The sequence below is a fragment of the Puma concolor genome, chromosome E2 (assembly GCF_028749965.1).
Source record: "Puma concolor isolate L17-30 chromosome E2, mPumCon1.1.hap2, whole genome shotgun sequence".
Classification (NCBI taxonomy): Eukaryota; Metazoa; Chordata; class Mammalia; order Carnivora; family Felidae; genus Puma; species Puma concolor.
This window is the reverse complement of record NC_141681.1, coordinates 54,928,339-54,947,771: the sequence shown is the minus strand read 5'-3', so window position 1 is coordinate 54,947,771 and position 19,433 is coordinate 54,928,339. Positions and strand designations below refer to the sequence as shown.

Below are 19,433 nucleotides of genomic sequence, written 5' to 3'. Positions count from 1 at the left end.
AAATGGCAAGATTTCATTCTTTTTGATTGCTGAGTAATACTCCATTGTATATATATACCACATCTTCTTTATCCATTCATCTATCGATGGACATTAGGGCTCTTTCCATACTTTGGCTATTGTTGATAGTGCTGCTATAAACGTGGGGGTGCATGTGTCCCTTCGAAACGGCACACCTGTATCCCGTGGATAAATGCCTAGTAGTGCAATTGCTGGGTCGTAGGGTAGTTCTATTTTTAGTTTTTTGAGGAAACTCCATACTGTTTTCCAGAGTAGCTGCACCAGCTTGCATCCCCCCCCTTTTTTTTTTGAGAGACAGAGAATGATGGAGGGACAAAGAGAGAGGTGGACAGAGGATCTGAAGCAGGCTCTGAACTGACAGCAGAGAGCCCAATGTGGGGTTCGAACTCATGAACCATGAGATCATGACCTGAGCCAAAGTCAGACGCACAACTGACTGAGCCGCCTAGGCACCCCCCCCCCATCTTATTCCCTTATTCATACAGCCCTATGAGTGGCCACCCTTTTCCTTTGTCAGTTCCTGAGTTCTAATATCACCCTCCCCATCTCCCTGGAACAGTTTGGGAGAACCAGTGTCGGGTCACCACATAAATCCCTGCAGCTGCTCACGGCGCTGTGCTTGTGAAAAGTAGCCTGGGCTCAAGTTCAGGACTACCCTCTGGGTCTGTGCCCTTGTGGACGGAGATTTGGGGCTTGTGTCAGTTTTCTGTGGCCACCGTAACAAATTACCACAAACTTAGTGGCTTGAGACAGCATTCGTTTGTTCTCTTACAGGCGTGGAGGTCAGAAGTCCAAAATCAGTCTCACGAGTCTTTTGGAGGCTCTGGGGGTGGAGAGGGGCCTGTTTCCTTGCATTTTCGGGCTTCTAGAGGCGCCCGTGTTCCTGGGCTCATAGCCCTTCCTTCAGCTTCAAGGTGTATCAAGCTCCTCTCTGCTTCCATCACGCCCATGCCTTCCCCCCTTTCTCTAGTTATACCTTCCCTAACCCCCTTCTTTGTAAGAACTCTTGTGGGGGCGCCTGGGTGGCTCAGTCGGTTCGTTCTGGTTATGCTGGATCCCAGACCAACTTTCTTGCTCCAGGTGCAACATCTGGCAGCTGGGAGCTTCCACCTGTTTGCCTGCTATGCTCTTGTCTGCATGCTCTCCATGTATCAGGTCTGCATCAGGCAGAGGTCTCCCTACGTCCCAGAGTCTGGAGCCCTGGATTGATAGCCTGGCTCTGCAGGGGCCAGTGACCAAGCTCATTGCCCTTCCTGGGCCCCTGTGGGCTCCCCTGTATAATGGGAATCGCCCAGCTGGCTCTGCGGGCTGTTGGCATGAGGGCCACATAGAGGAGCTCAAGAGAAAAAGCCCCTCATAATCTGCAGAGTAGTGCCTGAGATCGCACTGAAATTGCCAACTGTCCCTGCCTGCTTCTGAGCGTCAGGAGCATATGTGTCACCCGTTTGTGTGGGAACTCTGTGAGCTGGGTACTGTTAGCATGCCTGAGAGGTGCCACAGCCAGCTCCAGACACCCGTTGGTGATCTCCCCAAGCCCCCTTCTCACAGGTGGAAAGGACCCCCCTTTCTCCTGAGATTTGAGCCCCCCCCCCCACATTTCCCTCTCTTAGGCTTGGCTCGGGCCACCCTCGGTCCTGGGTTCTGTAAACCCTGGACTCCCACCCTGCTCTGGCTGGAGCTTCATGAGGGCAAGGATGGCTTCTGGGTAACTGTCACCTCCCTTATTTCCACACCTTGGACAGCGCCAATCTGGCTGAGCAAGGGGCAGCAAGGATTTGAAAGGGTGGAGGAGGGCACAGAGAGCCTCGGGAATGGACAACAGTGTGTTGGTTTATGGGCCCCGGATGATGTTGAGCACTCGTGATGAGCCTGGCTTGGTGCCGAGCTCCGGGGCTGAGTGGGCTCTCTGAGCGGTGCATGTGAAGGATGCAGCTAGCTTCAGATGTATGGTATGCGCTCAGCTACTGCCGTGCTCATTCCTGCTGGGCCACCTGAGCCCTTGTATCCAATCCTGGGGACGGGCTTCGTCACTCCTATTTCACAGGCATGGGAGTGGAGGCCCAGAGAAGTCTAGCACCTCGCGTAGAGTCACACAGAGAGTTGATTGCCCTGCGAGTAGCCTCTCTTGGCCTCTCTGACCCGCAGTTCTCCTCTCCTCCGGCAGGTGGCACTAACAACAATGGCGGCGGCAGCAGTAATCATAACATAGTAGACCTTCCGGGGCTGTCCTGAGACCATTAAAGGGAGACCATGCGTGTAAAGCCGACACTTAGCACGGGGTTTATCCTTGAGCAGCATGGGACAAGCAGGCAGGGTGTTTATGAGGGAAAGAGGAGGAAGGATGTGGATGGTGCGCCCCCCCCCCACCCCCACCCAGCGATAGGCTCAGATGGCCCCATGGGGACTGGGGGGCGGAAGTGGTGGTTCAGCACGGTTCCATGTTGAGCCGGCAGGGCTGGATCAGCCATTGGATCTGGGCAGCCCCGGGATTGCAGCTCAGAGGACCCCGAGGGGCAGAAGTCAACCTGTGACGGCACTTCCCTGGGTGGGGATGGGGCTGGGACAAGGCTTCATCCATCCCATGGTACTCACCCACATGTGTAGACAAATGCAAATATCTGGTGTATTGGGGATCCCCAGGACCACCCCCCCAGGCTCAGGTATTCATAAGGAGGACCCACAGGCCTCAGCACATAGTTGGGCCACAATGCATTTCAGCAAAAGAACACAGAGCACAGTCAAGGGAGGGGAAAGGCCCACGGAGTGACATCTGAGGGGAGACCAGCACAATCTTCTGAGAGTCCCTTCCCCGGGGGCTCCCGGAGGATGCACAAGGAAGTGTGACAACACACGTGAAGTGTTGTCTACCAGGGACGCTCCTGAGAGACCCAGCACCCAGTTTTTTTTTTTCTTCATATGTATTTATTTTTGATAGAGAGCATGAGCAAGGGAGGGGCAGAGAGACAGAGGATCTGAAGCGGGCTCTGCGCTGACAGCAGTGAGCCTGATGTGGGGGCTTGAACTCACAAACCACGAGATCATGACCTGAGCTAAACTCAGACGCTCAACCAACTGAGCCACCCAGGCATCTCATACCCCAGGTTTTTATTGGTAGCTGGTCACTTAGGCACACTCTGCCTGGAACGTACCAACGTTCTAGACTCCCAGAAGGAAAGCAGGTGTTCAGCATAATAGTTTGGGCACAGGGGGCCCCTCTGCTTGGTTCAGTGATGCTGGAACCCTCCTGAAATCCAAGTACCCAGACACCAGCCATGGACCACCCTTGCAAGCAAGCCTTTCCAAGGACAGAAGTCAGGCCTGCTTGGTAATAACCCTTTTTGTGTAGCTGAATATTAGCAGAGAGAAAGGAGGAAAAAACAGAACTTTTCCAAGACCTAGGAAGGAACAGGTCTTGAAAGCCAAGAATGCACTTGACAAGCGGAAGTGTTGCTTGCTCTTCACTGAGAAGTTTCAGGACTATGACTTTCACTTTCCCTGGTGATCATAACTTTGTTCGTTTTGTCCACCCACAGCTGAGCCTGTCTCCACCTTCACCTGCAAGTCAAGTCCCCAGAAACAAAGATTCTCGCTTAAACTAGTGAGTGTCCCTGGGGGGCAGTCACAAGGGGAGGGCCTGGGGCTTGGGCACCACTGACCTCCAAGCCCCCTCTGAGGGCTGGCACAGGCAGGAGAGCTCCACCTTAGCCTGCAGGGGGCAGTGGGACCTTGGGTGGGGCACATCTCCCTCCAGCCTCAGGTTCTTTATCACAGGGGACCTGGGAAGCTGCAGTCAAGTTCTCCCTGAGCCCTGGTTCTGGTGCTGTTGGGCTGTGCAGTCTGGAGGGGCTGAGTGTCCTCACCCTTGCAATGAAGCCACTAGTACCCACATTGTGTGGCCCACTTGCCCACTACCTGTCTGCCTCATAGCATGTATTTGTTGAGCACCCACTGTATTTCACTGTGCCGGATGTTGGAGTCCATCAGAGAAGCAATCTGATGGGGTCCTTGCACTGAGGAGTCCATGAAATCTGATAAAAGGGTATCGTCTTGGTTAGTAGCCTCGTCATCTCTGAAAGCTGGGATTGTAGGTGACTTTTATTGTCTTCCCTTCATTTATTCAGATTTTCTCACCCTTACCCCCCCCGCCCCCCCCCCCCCCAGAATACTGTGGCAGGCAGTCCGGGTGCCTTCCCCTGGCCCTAGACAGAGACTGTGTGAGTGGTTCAGAGCGAGGACTCCGGAGCCAGGCTCACAGATGAGTAATAGCCCCTGTTCGTCGAGAGCCTGTTCCATGCCTGACCCTGGGTTAAGAGTCTCACAAGCAAGCCTGTGAGCTGGTTACTCTGTTTCCCCATTTAATAGGTGAGATAATGGGGACTCATCACTGGCCCAGGGGCAACCAGCATGCAAGTTGCTTTCTTCACTGCTGTATCTCCAATGCCAGTAGAGTGCTCAGCACATAATAGGTGCTCTGTAGAAAGAATGAATGAATGGCAGAGCTGAGCTTTGAACCTAGCTCTTTAGCCCTGTGCTCTCAAGAACCCAGCTGTACTAGTTGTGTTTAATTAAAATACTCAGTTTGCATTGTAGAAAAAATGATCCGGTATTATTAATGGCTTCAGCAAAAGTAATAGTTTACTTTATTCACGTAAGTCTGGGGCAGTAGTCCAGGGCTATCACTGTGGTTCCATGAACAGGGGAGCCCACTTTCTCTCTCGTTGCTCCAACATGGGCGGCTCCACATAGGCTGAGATGGCTGCCTCAGCTCCCACCATCTCCTCTGCATTCCAGCCAACTGGAACAGGAGCGAAAAGGGAGAGCCTGCCCAGCCCTTTGAGGGCATAACCTGAAAGTTGCCCACATCTCTTCTGCTTACATCTCCATTGGCCAGAACTTGGTCACATGGTCATTCCTCACTGCCAGGGAGGCTGGGAAATGTTGTTTTTAGCTGAAGGCCACATGTCTAGGGAAACTTGTGGATCCTATCAGAAAAGAAATCTGGGCAATGGAAATAACATGTTCACATGCAGCACCCTAGGGGATTTGGTTCTGAAGTGGGGACTTGGTGATGGTTGTGCTGGCACTAACCTGGGGTGATACCTGGCCAGTAATGTCCTTGAAGCCCTTGTCTGAGAGCTTGCATTGTGACACCTTTCCCCCTGCCGTTCCCGACTAGGATGCCAAGGACGGGCGCTTGTTCATTGAGCAGAACTTCTTCCAGCGGGCGGCCAAGCCTTTGCAAGGTATTCTGCAGGGAAATGGACAAGGGGGAGAGAGCGGTGAATTCTTGGTCAGAGCAACTAACTTCCCCCTGAAGGTGTGGGAAAAGGCCCAGTTGCGCCCCATCACCCCTTGGGCCTTGGGCCTTGGGCCTCAGAGGACAGACACCGTGGGCCTGGAGAGCCTAGTGTTGAATTATCAGAAGTACCACGGCCAGTTGCTCAACGTAGTCATTACTTAAAATCGATCACATCAGCCTACAATCAACTACATTGTATTAAGAACAGTAATAAATATTCAGATACTCAGAACTCATCACTTCCTAATTACTTGTCTACATTGTCTATGACCTATACTCTCGGGGTTGTTTACAGCCATTGTGCCTGCTTGGTGAAAACACCGCGTGATGGCGTGCTGGCATCTCTTCCTGCCACACATTCTGTCACGTCAGATCAGTGGCCCGAAATCGGCCACGGTGGGAAGTGTTTACACCACGAAAGTTGGCAAACACTGCAGCTCAGGGCTGTCCCCCCCCCTGGCCAGCACACCCCTGGATCTGTATCACCCAACTGAGATGCTGGAAGGTGGGTAGGCATCCCAATGATGCCAGGACCAGCGGAGACGTTTCCTGATCTTACTAGTCACACGTGTGAATCCAGAGGTTACTCTGTTGTTCTGAGGCCTCCCGCTCCAGATTTGTATGTGCTTTCCGCCTCGTTCACCCCCTGTCACCCGCAGATACAGATGACAGCCCGAGGTCAGCGATGCCCACCCTGTCCCCACCCTGCTGTCACCCACTCGCAGAGGTGGTGTCTCTGACTGGGAGGACTGAGGGTCCTGCCTGGGCTCAGGCAGTCTCTGCTTCCGCTCTGAGAACGGGCTATGGGCCCAGGACCAGGTGGACTCTAACTTCTCAGTTCCCTGCCTCCCACAGTGCACAAGTGGAAGAAGCTGAACTCGACCCCCCTCCTGGCCATCCCCACCTGTGTCGGTTTTGGCATTCACCAGGACAGGTACAGGTGAGTCACTTCACGTGCCAGCCACCTCATTGGTCCCGTTCTTTCTCTCCCCGTCACGTGACGAGGCATGGCTGGGACCCCGGAGCCATTGGCTAGCCAGTTGCTTCTTTCTCCACAGTGTTGAGCCACGCTGATCCCCTACCAATCAGGAACCCTTGATCTTGCCCAGGACCGGGACCTTGTGGCCACCCAGCCACGGTCCCTCCTTGGTGGCCTGGATTCTGCCCCCCTGCCCCGGTCATCTCTCCCACCTCCTGGGATACTCCTATCTTCCAGGTTCTTGGTGTTTCCCACCCTGGGGAGGAGCCTTCAGTCGGTGCTGGATGACAACCCAAAGCATATAATGTCGGTGAGGTCTGTGTTCCAGATGGCCTGCCGGCTGGTATGTACCTAGAAGTTGCTGGCTCCCATCCAGGGGATGGCGCACTAGGTCCTAGATTACCAGTTGGCCTGTTCATTGACACATTCAACCCGTGTCTCCCTCTGCTAGACACCGGGGGCTAGTGCTTGACAGGCACAGGTGGGCACTAGGCCATTAGAACCAGAGTGACGAGCATTCCCAGGTGAGAGGTGGAAGAAGGGACCCCAGCCTTAAAAAGAGGGGCTCAGCCGGGCTTCCTAGTAGAAGCCATGAGTGGGAAATAGCAAGGTGCCAGGTGGAGTGGGAGTGGAGAGTGGGAGGGGAGATTTGTGAAGAGAATATTCCAGGCCAAGGATACAGCTTGGGCAGAGGCTTGTATAGGAGAGAGCAGAAGGCATTTGTTCATTCATTCATTCACTCATTCCCTCATTCCCTCATCCATCCATCCTTTCATTAAATATTTATCAGGTCCCTGCTGGGTGTCTGACACCGTCCCAGGGGCTGGGAGTAGCACAGACAGGGTTGTTACGTCTAGTGGGGGAGGATGATCTTAAAGTAAACAGTTTGACAAGCCGCAAACGTCCTCTGAATAGAAATGTCCCTCTGCTATGATGGAGGATAAGAGGACCCAATTTAAGTTGCCGGAGAGGTGGAAGTGGCCGGGGAGTGACGTGTTAAGAGTCCTGAAGGTCTACATGCTCAGTGTGTCTTCAGTGTGACATGTAGAGGGGGAAGGGGTGGACAAGGCGGGCTTGATGTGGAGCGGTCGGTAGCGACCAGATCATTCAGAACACCAAGCTGAGGACCTGGGACTCTTTCCTGAGGGCACTAGGGAGCCATAGGAGGATCGGGAGCAAGGGAGGAGCAGGATCAGCTCTGCGTGCAGGAAAGCCCTGTGGCCCATGTGGGGATGGACTGGCGGGGCAAGGAGACCGGGCGAGGTTGGCACGAGCGGACAGGGCCTGAGAAGAAGATGGGCTCTAGGGACAGAGAGTTTGTAGAACAAGCAGAACCTAGTGGAAAGGTAAGCCTTGGGGTCAAGGTGGGCTTGGGGATATATTCAGGATGTAACTACCACCCAGGTAGTTCAGTGTATGGGTCTAGAGTTCAGTAGAGAAGTCAGAGCTGGACATAAGAAATGCAAATTGCGGGGCACCTGGGCTGGCTCAATCAGTGGAGCACAAAACCCTTGATCTCAGGGTTGTGAGTTCGAGCCCCGCGCTGGGTATAGAGATTACTAAAAAATTTTAAGAACTTAAAAAAAACAAAAAAACAAGACATGCTTGGGTGTGTTGGCAGATGGGGCTTCCTAATGCTTCACTCAGAGTTAGGCTTAAACAGTCTTTCCCCTTCCAACCACAAGTAGCGCCTCTGACCCTAGGCCTAAGTGGAGATTCCTTCACTGGGCTCTGCCTCAGAACCTCTTTGTGTTAGTCAAGCTACTCATGGAGAGGCTGTCTTTCTTCCCCCAGCTGGATGCCCTGGAGTTCCTCCATGAGAATGAGTACGTCCATGGAAATGTGACAGCTGAGAACATCTTTGTTAATCCAGAGGACCTGAGCCAGGTAATAGCTAGGTCCCCTCCACCCTAGGGGCTCTCTGGGCTCAGTGTCTCATCTGTCTCAAAACATCCGTGTATTTCACCATGCTTATTGCAGATAAAGAATTGTTGTCTATCATATGTAAAGGGCTCCTTTGAATAAATAAGAAGAGATAAGCAACTTAGTAGAATAATGAAAAACGAATAGGAAAAGCAGTTCATAGAAAGAGAAACCCACAGGTTTCTCCCTAAATAATGTCAATAGTCATAGAAATGAAAATTAAAACATCCTGTTTTAAGAGTAGACAAAACTTAAAAGAATGGTTATCCGTTGCTAATAAGGATGTAAGGAAACAAATTCTTTATATACTGCTGGAAGTGGGAATTGGCCAACCTTTCTGGAAGGCAGTTTGGATATAGTCAGAATTTTAAATGGGTATGTTTTTCTGATCCACCAGTTAGGAATGTGTCCTATATGTATACTCACAGGCTTCTGCAAAGATATATGTACAAAATGTTTCTGACAGCACTGATTGTAATAGTAAAGAGGGAAAACCTTAAGTATACACTCCTGGTAGGGGTGCTGATTAAAAAACCTTTTAAAGTAAATTCTAATTACTTTTTCAGTTGCAAATGATAGAAACCTGATTTAACATGGCTTTAAAAAGAAAACGTTTAAGGGGTGTTGCAAATTGTGGCCCATTGAGTGGAAAAAGCCAGAACCTCGCTGGCTTCAGGCACGGCTGAGTGGGGGTCTATCTGGCTCCAGATTTTAATACCCGGAACTACTACTAAAATGCCAAAAACAGGGCACCTGGGTGGCTCAGTCCGTTAAGTATCTGACTTTGGCTCAGGTCGTGATCTCGCAGTTTATGAGTTCAAGCCCTGCATCGGGGTCTGTGCTGACAGCTCAGAGCCTGGAGCGTGCTTCGGATTCTGTGTCTCCCTCTCTGCCCTTCTCCCAGTCGCACTCTGTGTGTGTCTCTCTCTCTCTCAAAAATAAATAAACATTAAAATGCAAAAAGCTGTTGCGGAGGAGCGCCTGGGTGGTTCAGTCATTTAAGCGTCTGACTGTTGATCTCAGTTCAGGTCTTGATCTCAGGGTCGTGAGTTCAAGCACCGCATTGGGCTCTGTACTCGGTGTGCAGCCCACTTTAAAAACATGCAAAAACCAGGTGTCCAACAAGAGGTATAATGATGTCAACAAGAGGTATAATTTCCCTTTGTGGAAAACTAGAGCCCCTTCTGCATCCGTGTGTTTACCAGGTATTCAAAGAAAGCTATTCGAAACAATGCATAAGAAACGATTATTAGTCGTTCCTTCTGGGCATGGGTTGGAAGCTGTGGATGGTCAGTTTGGGTTCTTTTCATTTCACACCCGTCTGTACTGTTCGGCATGCACTTGTTTCAAATTGCACCCGTGATTGAAATCTCTGACTTAAGAATCCAAGCTCGTGACTTCCAAACTGAATGGCTTCTCTCCATGTCCACCCAGGTGATGCTGGGAGGCTATGGTTTCACCTTCCGCTATGCCCCCGGTGGCAAACACGTGGCCAATGTGGAAGGCAGCAGGAGCCCACATGAGGGGGACCTTGAGTTCATTAGCCTTGACCTGCACAAGGGATGTGGTAAGGGTCTGGAGAAGGGGTTCGGGACCATGGAGGTACACTTCTCATGTAAGGGCAGTTCTGGGTTTTTCACAGCCACGGACCGCAGGTGGCCAGACACAGGAGTCACACTAAGGGAGCCATAATGGGGATTTGGAACCATGAATGGGCCGTATCAGGGAGTTGGAGGGCAGCCGTTCAGCACCAATGACAGCAGCGAGTAGCTGGACACAAGGAGGCCCCCGAGTCTCAGAGGTTCAGGTTCGAGATCTGGTTTCGGCTTAGAACATGAGAGTTGCCCAAGAGTCTGGAGCCCAGGAGTAAGTCTGGACAGAGACCCAGGTATCAGCAGTATCTCAGGAGCTGTCAGCTGAAGCCCTGGGAGAGGAATGAGATTATCCAAGGAAAATGTACAGAATAAGTAAAAAGAAAGTACTTTGAGGAGAAGATTCCTTGAGGAGGTCTCAGCCTCTCTGTCCCAAATCCCTTGATGTCATGGCCATCCATGTGCCTGCCTGTGTCCTCCCACCAGACTGACCTCCCCCAAGAAAGGGGTGGTCCCTGTGCTTCCAATATCGGAGGGTCTGGTACAGTCAACTCTCAGTGTTTACAAAGATTGTTGTCTGAAACATAATAAAAATAAATCAGACAGTCTCCCTTACCTCCTCTATTGAGGCTGGTTTCATTGCCCATCCTTCTGGGCTCCCTCTCACCCTGTCCTGCTTCCCCTGCAGCTCAGGTAATCCCACACTGTACTGTGTCCCCATTAGACTGTCAAGGGCTGGGACCCAACCAAACTCTTGTCTGGGATTTAAGAAGGTGTAATGGGGCCTGGTACACAGAGCCGAGGACTCAGTGAATGAATGAAAGACAAGAGATGAGGGAGTAAGCTAGTGAGAGCGGGGATGGTAAGGATGGCTGACAGAGTGAACGAGAGTAAAAGAGACTGGTCACAGCGCGAGAGCAGGCAAATGAAAAGTGAATGAACAGACTAAAGCTCGTGTGCTTAGATGGTTGAGTCCATGAGGGCAAGGTTCAGTCAGAGAGAGAAAGGAAGCGGGTGGATCTGTCAGGGAGTAGAGCATTTGGACTGAGCTGCCGCCTCTTGCCCTCCCTTCCCAGGGCCCTTCCGCCGCAGCGACCTCCAGACCCTGGGCTACTGTTTGCTGAAGTGGCTGTACGGGATCCTGCCATGGACAAACTGCCTTCCCAACACCGAAAAGATCATGAAGCTGAAACAGAAGTGAGTCTAGGGGTCAGCAGAAGCCAGCACTGGCCTGGCACCCCCACAGGTGGGGCAGAAGCTCAGAACCCACCAGGGAACAAAAAGGAGGGGGAAGCAGTGTCCCACAGAGTCAAGGCCTCTGCAGCTCTCGGGGGTGTCCTCTAGCATTCATTCCAGCAGACAGGAGCGTGGGCTCTGGAGCCATGTTGCCTGTGGTGAGACGCCAGCCTCCCCACTGCAGGGTGTAGGGTGGGCAACCTAACCTTCACAAGCCTCAGTATCCTCCGTGGGATGAGATCTTAGCAGGGTCTATGGAAGGATTCAGGGGAGTCAGCTACACAGCACTCAGCACAGAGCCTGACCTGTAGAAAATGCCCACTATGCACAGGGCACCATGACTCATTCATACAAATGAAAAGCCTGAGCAGTTACGCCTGGACTCTGCCTCAGCGTCTGGCTACACCGGCCACCCGTGTCCATACCTCCTCTCCCCACCCTCTGCTTGTAAAACCCCCAGATCCTGCGTGTTCTGGTTTAGGCATTCAGCACCAAGGGCAGCGGTGAAGGGGGTAGAGTCGCTGGATGCAGAGGGAAGTGGGGCCATGTGAGGTTCAGTACCGAGGACCGCAGGCAGACACGGGCAGCTGGGCTCGAAGGGAAGTGAGCACTGGCACTTTGGTCTTCAGCACCAAGGACAGCGGGAGACTAGCTGGGAAGCGTGGCTGTGTGAGATTCAGGACCATGGACAGCCGGCATTTGGGCTCCGAGGGAAGGGAGCACTTTGGTCCTCAGCACCAAGGACAGTAGACAGCTGGACACAGGAAAGCCCTGAAGGTCCAGAGGTTAGGATTCAAGCCCTGGTATAGATAGACTGGGGGTGGTGAGAGTTGCCTAGGAGTCATCCTGGAGGGCCCACCTAGAAGATAGTTTGGCCATCCATGTCTGAAGGGCAGGAGTGAAGTGTAAACAGAGATTCAGACCTCATTGGTATCTCAGAAGTTGTCACTAGAAGCCCTAGGAGAGAAAGATTGCCCAGGGGAAGTGTGCCTAGTGGAAAGAGGGAAAACTCTAGGGAACAGCACTGAGTCCTTTTGTGCTCCTCAGTTCTTAATGTGCTGTGTTACTGGTTCACGTTGAGACTCTCTCTCGTTCTATTTTTTCCCTTTTATATTCCCCACTATCTTTTTCAACCATGGACACCCACTCAACCATACGTACTATATGTTCTACAGATGTTTGCTTAACTGTATTTGTTTCCTAAAACTTGCATGATGGTGGTGGTATTGTGTGTGTGTTTGACTGGCATAAATGGTATTCTGCTCTAAATCTCATCTGTTTTTGGCATTTTTCACTCAGCACTGTGTTCTTCAATTTTAACCGCATTGTCACATGTGTACTGAGTTGACTCTTTCTGACTACTGCTTCTCAATATGTTTGTGTAGATAGGTCTGCAACCTTGAATGATGTATGACGACCGTATCTAATTTGCATAAATGGTACCGAGCTCTGAATTTCATTCTGTTTCTTGCTTCCTTTCACTTACTGCTGTGTTTTTTAACTTGAGCTACGTTGCTAATTCACTGCCTCCAAATACTACTCGTGAATTTGTCTGGATGTATATGTATCCTTGAAAAATACGTGATGTCACTGTTGGGTGTGCATTTAATTGGCACAAATGGTACCGTGCCCTGAATCTTATATTCCCTCAGGTTTCTACTTAAACACTCCCCCCCGGGGGTGGGGGACTTCTCTCACCCCCACTGCATCAGGCTTCCTGCTTGTGCATGCTCAGAGGAAGGGATCTGCCCCTGTCACATTGGCCCGCTCCTACCTGATGACCTCTATTCGAGGCGAACATTTATCATAACACTTGTCTGTGCCAGGCTCTGCACCCATTGTTTCCCTGTGTCATCCTCAGAACAACTCTGAGGTAAGCTGATGATTGAGACACAGAGAGCTTAGGTAATCAGTCCTGGTCACACAGCTACTAAGTAGAGGTGCTTAGACTCACACCCAGGCCATTCGACTCCAGAGAAGTTTCTTTCACCTCAAAGCCATGTGGGAGGATGGAATGTTGGCACATAATTAATGTCTATTTCTTTTTGAGAGAGAGAGCAAGTGAGGGAGGGGCAGAGAGAGAGGGAGACAGGAACCGAAGCAGGCTCCGCACTGAGAGCACAGAACCCAATGCAGAGATTGAACCCACGAACTGTGAGATCATAACCTGAGCCGAAGTTGGACACTCAACCGATTGAGTCACCCAGGTGCCCCTGAACAGAGACTTACTGAGCACCGTCTAGGCACCACACTCTGCTCTAGTCCCTGGGGATACAGGAATAACTGAGCCAAACATCCCTGCCTTCAGGGAACTCACACCCTAGTGGGGGAGACAAAACAGTAAAGAGATAAATGAGTAAAGCACACAGCATGTCACAGGCCAGACTGGTTGGGGCCATCAGGTTGGAGTCCTGAGTGTGGCTGTGGGCACTCACTGCTCCTTTAGATTTAATGGCCAGGCAGGTCTCATGACAGTGGTGACAGGTGAGTCGCCTCCGGAAGGGTAGTGAGGCAAGGAGGATGTCTCATTTTGGCATATAAGGGCGCTTATGTGCCCTTGACGTCTCTGCAGGAGGAGGGAGAGACAGGGAAAGAAAGACCCCTGGCTCCCAGGCTTTCACAGGCAATCTCTGCATCAGAAGGCAGCCTCAGAACCCTCCAGAACATGAGCCCCTTGCCCTATTTTCTTGGAGTGTATTTTTGCCCTTACTCTCTAGTTTTCTAGTAGCTTTCCATTCTTGAAATGAAGCCAAGGGAAAACGAGTCGCAGAATTTAGGAACACGGCTAGTAGGAGCATACGGCCCAACTGCCAAGGCGTTACGTGTGCCTGAGGCCTGTGAACAGCTCCTTTGTGCGTTTCCGTCATGTTAAAGATAAGGCTGAGCTGCTCTTACCAGGAGATCCCAAAACACGATGGTTCGGACGAGGAAGATTACTTCCCTCTCAGTAACGGCACCTTGGCGCCCTTCAACACCCACATATCCTTTTCTGGCGCTGACTCTGCTGGTCACCGTCTCTCGCTGCTCTTACGGGGCAGGCCTGGGAGTGGCATGCATCCCTTGGTCGCATAGCCACCCAAGCTGCAGTGGGGGCTGGAAAACGTCTGTAGCCTAGGGCTGCTGACCCTTGGGGTCCTGCCCTTGAAGGGGAGAAGGGGCAGTGGACGGCAGCCGGAGACTCTTCCACGGTGCCACCTTTAGTCCCATTTCTGTGAGGGCAGGGGCCACACCAGCTCTCTTTGTCACCGTGTTGCTCACGGAATGGCCCCTGATGCATCGTGGGCACTCATGAAACAGTTGTGGAATGAACGAATAAGGAAAGAACGCGTGAGCCTTCATTCACAGGCCTGGGCTTCAGCGTGGACAGACAGGTCAGGCAGACGCGGTCCCAGCCGTGGGAGGCTTCCCAGGCTGGGAGGAGACACGGGCAGGAAGGAGGTGGAGGCAGCCCCGGGAGCATTGTGGGAGCAGAGGGGAGGCACGTTACCCGGCCTCAGGCCACTGGGTGCCTTTACCCAAGAGATTCCTGACTCAGTCTGTACAGAGCAGACGGCTTTCCCAGGCAGGCAAGGGGAGGCGAGATTTCTCGACAGATAGGAGAGCTCATACATGACCTATTCATTCATTTAGAACCTGTCTCCTGGCGGCATTTTTGTGCCAGGGAAATGCTGGAGACCCAGATGTGAATCAGCTGAGGGCACTGCCTGTCGCCAGTGAAATCACCCATTGAGGCTCCACTGGGTCGAATCCTCTGGATTCTCCGAATCCACTACTTCCTCTAACTCCCCAGAACAGCCCTATCCCCCTTTTCACATCTCTGCCACCTTCCCCTTCACAAGAGATAATCAGTGAACGGGATATGCTTCTCTAGAAGGCTGTGCACTTGCCAAATTGGTCCAGAGTAAAGAAAATAGGTCCAAGGGGCGCCTGGATGGCTCAGTTGGTTGAGCATCTGACTCTTGATTTCGGCTCGGGTCACAATCTCACAGTTCATGGGAGCGAGCCCCGTGTCGGGCTCTGCAAACTTGGGATTCTCTCTCTGCGTATCTCTCTCTGCTCCTTCCCTGCTCGTGTGCTCATGCACACTCTCTCTTGTTCTCAAAATAAATAAACATTTTTAAATAAAATAGGTCCTAGTAATAATTTTAACATCCGTGATTTAAGTATGAGTTCATTCCCGAGCCCCGGAGCCTGACCACAACCACAGAGGGAAGGTCTGAAACATCAAGAATCTCAGCAGGGGGTGGTGATGGTGGTGATGTGCTCATTATAGACGCTCCACCCAGCCCCTGTCCCGTGATTCGAGGCAGTGACAAAAAGGACCACGAGAGGGCGATGTTGCCACATGCACATTTTTGGAACCTGACGGCCTCTAGGGCGCCCTACTGGTGTGCATGGCCTTTTTCCGTTCGTTCAACATTTATTCAGTTTTTGTACATTCTAGTTCAGGATGGAATGAATGAGGGAAAGAAAAAGAGACGTTTTGATTCCTCAAGGCTTTCTGGTGTGCAAGTCCCTTTCTGGGAAAGCACAGGTGCTGGTCGAATTCGTTCCCTGCTCTTAAGGGTGCTGTCTGGGCAAGAACGTCCCACGGACACCGACAGCCAGTGGTAGAGTCGCTTATACAATTTACAACATCCTAGGGGCACAGACTTTGGTGCCATCACTCAGCCATTCGCCACACACGTCCTGAGGATGCCAGGAGACACGAAGGTCAGACCCAGCCCTTCCTGTGTCCTGACAGTGCCTTGGGGCGTCCGTGGACTATGCACAGAGCACACAGGCCATCGGGCGGGATCTGTTTTCTCTGCCTGGAGGGGTCATGGGAGACTTCCAGGAGACCAGCCCTCAAGCAGTGTCCTGAAGGGAGAGCAGCCACGGCCAGGGGTCAAGCTAGGAGAAGGCTGTCCAGGGCAGAGGAAGCAACATGCTGAGGCCAGGAGATGGGCACGGATGCTTGACCTAGTTAGGGGAGTAGAAGGCATTTGGTGCTGCTGGCGTGTGAGATGGGAGGGAGGAAGGAAGCCAGAGAGACAAGGCCACAGGGGCTGGCAGCCTTGTGTGCCAGGGGTTTTCCCCCAGGGCCCTGGGGAGTCCCCTGAGGGCTGTGAGTAGGAAGGGACAGAGTCCGTTCCGGGCAGAGAAACTCTGTAGGGCCATGTGGGGAATGTGCAGGAAGCTGGGGCGGAAGCTGAGGTCCAAGGAGGTAGGATAAGGCCTGAACTGGACCAGAAAGGGGATGGGACAGAGAGGGTTGGGGAGCAAGAGGGTGGAGCTTGGGGACTTCGGCCTGCGGTTGGGGGAGGCAAGGACAGCACCCCCAGGCACTGGGTGGATAGTGGAAATTCCAAGTGAGAATGGAGCAAAGAAGGTAGATGAATTTCTTTCTTTTTTTTTTTTTTTTAAATGCGTATTTACTTATTTGGGGAGAGCAGGAGTGCATGCGCACACAAGCAGGAGAGGGGCAGACAGAGAATCAAACAGAGCCCGACACAGGGCTCGATCTCACAAACTGAGATCCTGACCTGAGCCTAAACCAGGAGTCAGATGCTTAACCGACTAAGCCACCCAGGCACCCTGGAATTGGATGAATTTGTTTTTCTTTTTTTTTTTTTTCTTTTTTTTTTTTGAACGTTTATTTATTTTTGGAACAGAGAGAGACAGAGCATGAACGGGGGAGGGGCAGAGAGAGAGGGAGACACAGAACTGGAAGCAGGCTCCAGGCTCTGAGCCATCAGCCCAGAGCCTGACGCGGGGCTCGAACTCACGGACCGCGAGATTGTGACCTGGCTGAAGTCGGACGCTTAACCGACTGCGCCACCCAGGCACCCCTGAATTTGTTTTTCTTGAGTAGTCCAAGAGGATGTGTGTGTGTGTGTGTGTGTGTGTGTGTGTGTGTGTGTGTGTTACAAGTACACGTGTGCGTTTATAGAAAGAAAGGTAGTCCTCGTTAGTCACAGATTCCATATTTGTGAATTCACCTGCTCACTAAAATGCATGTGTCACCCCAGAATCAGCACTCACAGTGCTTCCCAGGCCTCCTCAGACACACGCAGAGTGGAGACAATTTTGAGTTGTCTGATGCACACAGGCCCAGCTGAGTTCAAACGAGGTAATGCTCTGCCTTCTCATTTCAGATCTCAGGATAAACAGGGGTCCTTCATGGAGTCTGTTTAACGCCCATTTTCCAGATGTTCTTGTTGATGATTTTGCTATTACTTTTTTTAAGGTTTAATCATTTTTGAGAGAGAGTGCAAGCCGGGGGAGGGGCAGAGAGAGAGAGGGACAGAGGATCCGAAGCAGGCTCTGTGCTGACAGCAGCCAGCCTGATGCGGGGCTTGAACTCACAAACTGTGAGATCATGACCTGAGCCGAAGTTGGATGCTCAACAGACCGAGCCACCCAGGCGCCCCCTACGCTTTTGCAGTTTAAAATGGTGGCTAAGCGTCTGACTTCTGTTCGGGTCATGATCTTGCAGTTCATGAGTTCAAGCCCTGCATCGGGCTCTGTGCTGACAGCCCAAAGCCTGGAGCCTTCTTTGAATTCTGTGTCTCCCTCTCTCTCTGCCCCTCCCCTGTTTGTACTCTTGTTTTTCTCTCTCAAAAAAAAAAAAAAAACAAAAAAAATGGCCCCATGCATGGTGCTAAAGAGCTGTCTAGTGTTCCTAGGTGCAAGAAGGCTGGGATGTGCCTTACAGAGAAAATAGTTGGCTGTGAGCTCAATGTGGTTAAGTAAACATTATAGTAAACATGCTATCTTTTTTTTAAAAAAAGGTTTTTTAAATGTTTATTTGCCTTTGAGAGAGAGAGACAGAGCACGAGCAGGGGAGGGGCAGAGAGAGAGGGAGACACAAAATCCCAAGCAGGCTCCAAGCTCTGAGCTGTCAGCACAGAGCCCGACGCGGGGCTCAAACCCACCAACTGTGAGATCGTGACCTGAGCTGAAGTTGGATGCTTAACCGACTGAGCCACCCAGGTGCCCCAAACATAGTATCTTTAAGCACAAACACACCTAAGACAAAATTAAGTAGTGATCAGTTTATAAAACCGTTGTAACCAGAACCTTGCAGGAACGTGATACTACGTTTCCCCTAGAAGCATGGTTTAGAATTCACTAATTCCGTATTTGAGGCCACGCTACAGGGCACAACTACCACAATTCACAAGAGTCTACTGTACATCTAGTAGACATTCTGTTTTACTTATTTTTTATTTTTTTTAAGTTTATTTACTTAGAGAGAGAGTGAGCTGGGGAGGGGCAGAGAGAGAGAGAGAGAGAGAGAGAGAGAGAGAGAGAGAATCCCAAGCAGGCTCCATGATGCCAGCATGGAGCCCGGTGTGGGGCTTGAACTCACAAACCACAAGATCATGACCTGAGCCAAAATCTGGGGTTGGACGCTTAACCGACTGAGCCACCCAGGTGCCCCTAGACTTTCTGTTTTAAAAATTGGCTCTCCTGGGGAGCCCAGGTGGCTCAGCCAGTGAAGCATCCGACTCTCGATCTCAGCTCAGATCATGATGTCGTGGTCTGTGAGTTCGAGGCCCGCATGGGGCCTCTGCGCTGACATCACAAAGCCTGCCTGGGATTCTCTCTCCCTCTCTCTGCCCCTCCCCCACTTCTTCTTCTCTCTCTCAAAATAAATAAATAAACTTAAAAAAAAAAAAAAAAGTTTGCTTTCGCCTCCCTAAAAGACCTCTTGCATACACCTCTGTCCTGTCAGGTTTCTTGACAACCCGGAGGCCCTCGTGGGACAGTGCAGTCGCTGGATCAGTCCCTCAGGTATGTCCTAAGAGGGAAAGAACAGTTGGGGGCCATGGCGGGACCAGGTGACCTGGGTCCATCCGGCTCTTGCCCCCTCACACACCTTTCTTTCTTTGAGTTTTCCAAGCTGCGTGTGCATACGTGCCTGTTCTAGAAAAACAAAAAACCTTCCCCCCAAAATTCAGAAGCATCTCCGAATAAGAATAACAACACACACTCACATACACAACCACACACACAGTATTGTATTTCTCTATGAAAATTTGTTAAGGATTGGAGTGTGGGCCGGGTTCAGCCGGGTGAACCTTCTCCCGATCTTATGGGGGAGCGGGGGAGGGGAATTCACGTTGCTGCTGCCAGCCGGCGGCTCGACTGGGGCGGGCTCGTTCAAGTGCACCTCTCTCCTGTCTGGCGATTGGCGCTGACGCTGGGAGGCCTCAGCTCCGGGCTGCTTCCCGAGGCACTGTTCAGGCAGCTTTCCAAGAGGGCAGGGACGGAAGCTACAAAGCATGGGGGTCCCTGGACAGCACTCGGCCACATTCAAACAAATCCCAAGGCCAACCCAGACTCAGCGGGTGGCCAGGTATCTCCACTTCAGGATGGGAGAGGTGGCAGACATGGC

General features: G+C 51.7%; 1 protein-coding gene across 2 annotated transcripts in view; it reads left to right on the top strand.

Moving 5' to 3' along the window:
* VRK3 (VRK serine/threonine kinase 3) overlaps positions 1-19,433 on the top strand; it is a 34,196-nt gene that overhangs the window by 10,318 nt on the left and 4,445 nt on the right. For both annotated transcript variants that reach the window (XM_086690502.1, XM_086690501.1), the window contains exons 6-13: positions 3,555-3,619; positions 5,198-5,264; positions 6,176-6,260; positions 6,537-6,642; positions 8,094-8,186; positions 9,657-9,789; positions 10,891-11,011; positions 18,771-18,829. In XM_086690502.1, the coding sequence (XP_086546628.1) occupies positions 3,555-3,619; positions 5,198-5,264; positions 6,176-6,260; positions 6,537-6,642; positions 8,094-8,186; positions 9,657-9,789; positions 10,891-11,011; positions 18,771-18,829 (729 nt within the window). The remainder of the gene's footprint in view (positions 1-3,554; positions 3,620-5,197; positions 5,265-6,175; positions 6,261-6,536; positions 6,643-8,093; positions 8,187-9,656; positions 9,790-10,890; positions 11,012-18,770; positions 18,830-19,433) is intronic.